Raw genomic sequence first — 2,500 nt, 5'->3', positions numbered from 1 at the left:
CTGAGAAATGAAATTATTTTATATATCAAGTTCCCATAGGAAATGGAATTCATGACAACGATTGAAAAGGTGAAGTTTTCTTAATTATAATGAAGCATTGTTAGCTTAATAAATACAAGAGAGTACAATATCTCAGGGAAAAGTTGTGATATTGGAGCCTCTCTAAAGGAGATCGGTCCTCATCAGATCTGGCACCAGGTTGATTCCCAGCACATGACCCCAGATGATCAGCTGCTTCGGTCCCCAGGCTACAGAGAACAAGGTATGGAATGTGTGAAATCAACAGTGGGTGTGTTTCTCTTTTGTATTTTAAGGCAGGTTTTTCTTAATCAAGATGCTGTAAGAGACCACCCTGCTGCAACCTTCTTGGGTCATATGTCCCATGGATTGGGAAGCACTGCTCTATAATTTTCCCTGGGTGTATGTATTGTCTACTGTAGGTTTTGTGATTTGTTCTGCCCACAGACGACTCCACAAGTGCTTAGCCACTAATGAATCAATAAATAGGTCCTAGTGAGCCTGATTTGCTAATTCCTTGAATTTATGGTAAATTGTTTTTTTCTTTTTTTTAATACAATTAATATTAATACTGTTACTACTATTATTAACAAAATGTTTATCATAATATTATTAAAATATTAATAACAATAAAAATAATTAAATTAAAAAAAAATCTGAAAATCTAGGAAAAAGGTAAACATTTGAGACAATAGGACTCCTTTACTAAGCACTTTTGAAGCCATCTCTGGGGCAACTGGCTTAATTGAAATTAAAAGAATGTGATGCATGATAATTGTGTATGTATTGGAAACAAGCAGTACAGCACAGGTATGGTATAGTTGACTGAATGTTACTTGCATTAACTTTGAAACATTATTTCATAGACAGGATTTAAAATGATTTAATGATTAATATTTATAGAAGAACAGAATTTTTCAAAGCAAACAATAAAATCCAAATACAAGAAAAGAAAAACAAGAAGGGTATGTCTTTAAAAAAATATATGATTGTCATGAATCCTAGCAACAATTAAAATGTGGTTTGAATATCTTAATGTCTTTAAATCAGCATTCTATTCTCAATGAAAAATAATGTATGTATCATTTTCAAGAACATTTGTAAGACAAGTAAGAAAGCAGACATTTACTGCAAGTTGATGCATCGGTTATGGAAAAAAACTTGATTTTTTGGCTGATAAAATCCCTCGTAAATGTGTTGTTGTTATTTGAGCATTTTATTTAGGTCACAAATGCTAGTAGTAACAGGTTTTCTGTTTTACAGTTGTGAAAAGAGTGAAGTTGTTTTTAAAAAGTTTATTTTATTTTAAAGGAGAATATCAATATAATTTATTTATTTATTTATTTTTTTCTCAACAGATATTGAACTTTTGTATGAAGAATATGTAAGGCGAAGCTACCCACATTCTACAGTCTGTTTTAGAGACATGAAGCCATTTCTTACAGATTTAGGATGGAAGGATAAGGAAGCTGATATATTCAGGTAAACAGTGAGATTTTGCTATGGATAAAATATGTAAGAGGATAGAGTATATTTGTAGTGTTTTTGTGTGAGTGTTTATTTTTTTATATGAGTGTTTATTTCTGTGTGAGTGTGTATTTTTGTGTGTGTATTTTTGTGTGAGTGTTTATTTTTATGTGTGTGTGTGTGCGTGCGTGCGTGCGTGCGTGCGTGCGTGCGTGCGTGCGTGCGTGCATGCGTGCGTGCGTGCGTGTCTGCGTGCGTGCCTGCGTGCCTGCCTGCGTGCGTGCGTGCGTGCGTGCGTGCGTGCGTGCGTGCGTGCCTGCGTGCCTGCGTGCCTGCGTGCGTGCGTGCGTGCGTGCGTGTGTGTGTGTGTGTGTGTGTGTGTGTGTGTGTGTGTGTGTGTGTGTGTGTGTGTGTGTGTGTGTGTGTGTGTGTGTGTGTGTGTGTGTGTGTGTTTGTGTTTGTGTGTTTGCGTGCGTGCATGTGTGCATTCATCATCATTTTGGAGCTAATGCAGTCAGGGACGCATAGCTGCATCCACCCTTCATTTCCACCTATGAAGGCCCCTCATGGCGAGCCCATCTCTAGCTCTTCATGACAGGTTTGATTGATCTGCCCAAGCCTGACTACTTAGGTCGTTCCATAGGCCTCCTCCATCCAGGGTTGTCTCGAACAGAGACAACCTGGTGGGCAGGATCATCCTATGGTGGTAGTATCAAATACTCTTGTCAAGAGATTTCATGACCTCTGCTGCCAGGCCACTCCATCTACTGACTCCCTTGTCTGATTGCACTTAGTCATGAACTGCACTACCGAATTATATAAAGCTCTCTGTGATCTTGATGTTCTCACCACAAGCACGTACTCATTGAACAGGATCTATTAGGAGGCCCCCAAAGTTCTGGATCTTGGTCTTAGTCCAGGAGACCTTTAGCCCCAGGGGCATTGCTTCATTGCAAAATGCATCAAGAGCTGCCAGTAGGTTTTCCAGAGATTCAGATAAAATATCATCAGCAGC

At 38.6% G+C, this 2,500-nt stretch overlaps 1 protein-coding gene across 3 annotated transcripts in view; it reads left to right on the top strand.

Annotated features, from left to right (window-relative positions):
* The window catches only part of LOC125043757, a 29,018-nt gene that overhangs the window by 7,754 nt on the left and 18,764 nt on the right, over nt 1-2,500 (top strand). For 2 of the 3 annotated variants that reach the window (XR_007116435.1, XM_047640026.1), the window contains exons 4-5: nt 137-262; nt 1,377-1,500. Coding sequence is in view for 2 of the 3 variants with exons in the window: in XM_047640026.1 (XP_047495982.1) it covers nt 137-262; nt 1,377-1,500 (250 nt within the window). In the remaining variant the exon portion in view is untranslated. The remainder of the gene's footprint in view (nt 1-136; nt 263-1,376; nt 1,501-2,500) is intronic. The other variant, XM_047640027.1, reaches the window with a different exon arrangement.

Source organism: Penaeus chinensis, chromosome 34 (genome assembly GCF_019202785.1).
Source record: "Penaeus chinensis breed Huanghai No. 1 chromosome 34, ASM1920278v2, whole genome shotgun sequence".
NCBI classification, from domain to species: Eukaryota; Metazoa; Arthropoda; class Malacostraca; order Decapoda; family Penaeidae; genus Penaeus; species Penaeus chinensis.
The sequence above is the reverse complement of the archived record's forward strand: the minus strand, read 5'-3'. Positions and strand labels throughout refer to the sequence as shown.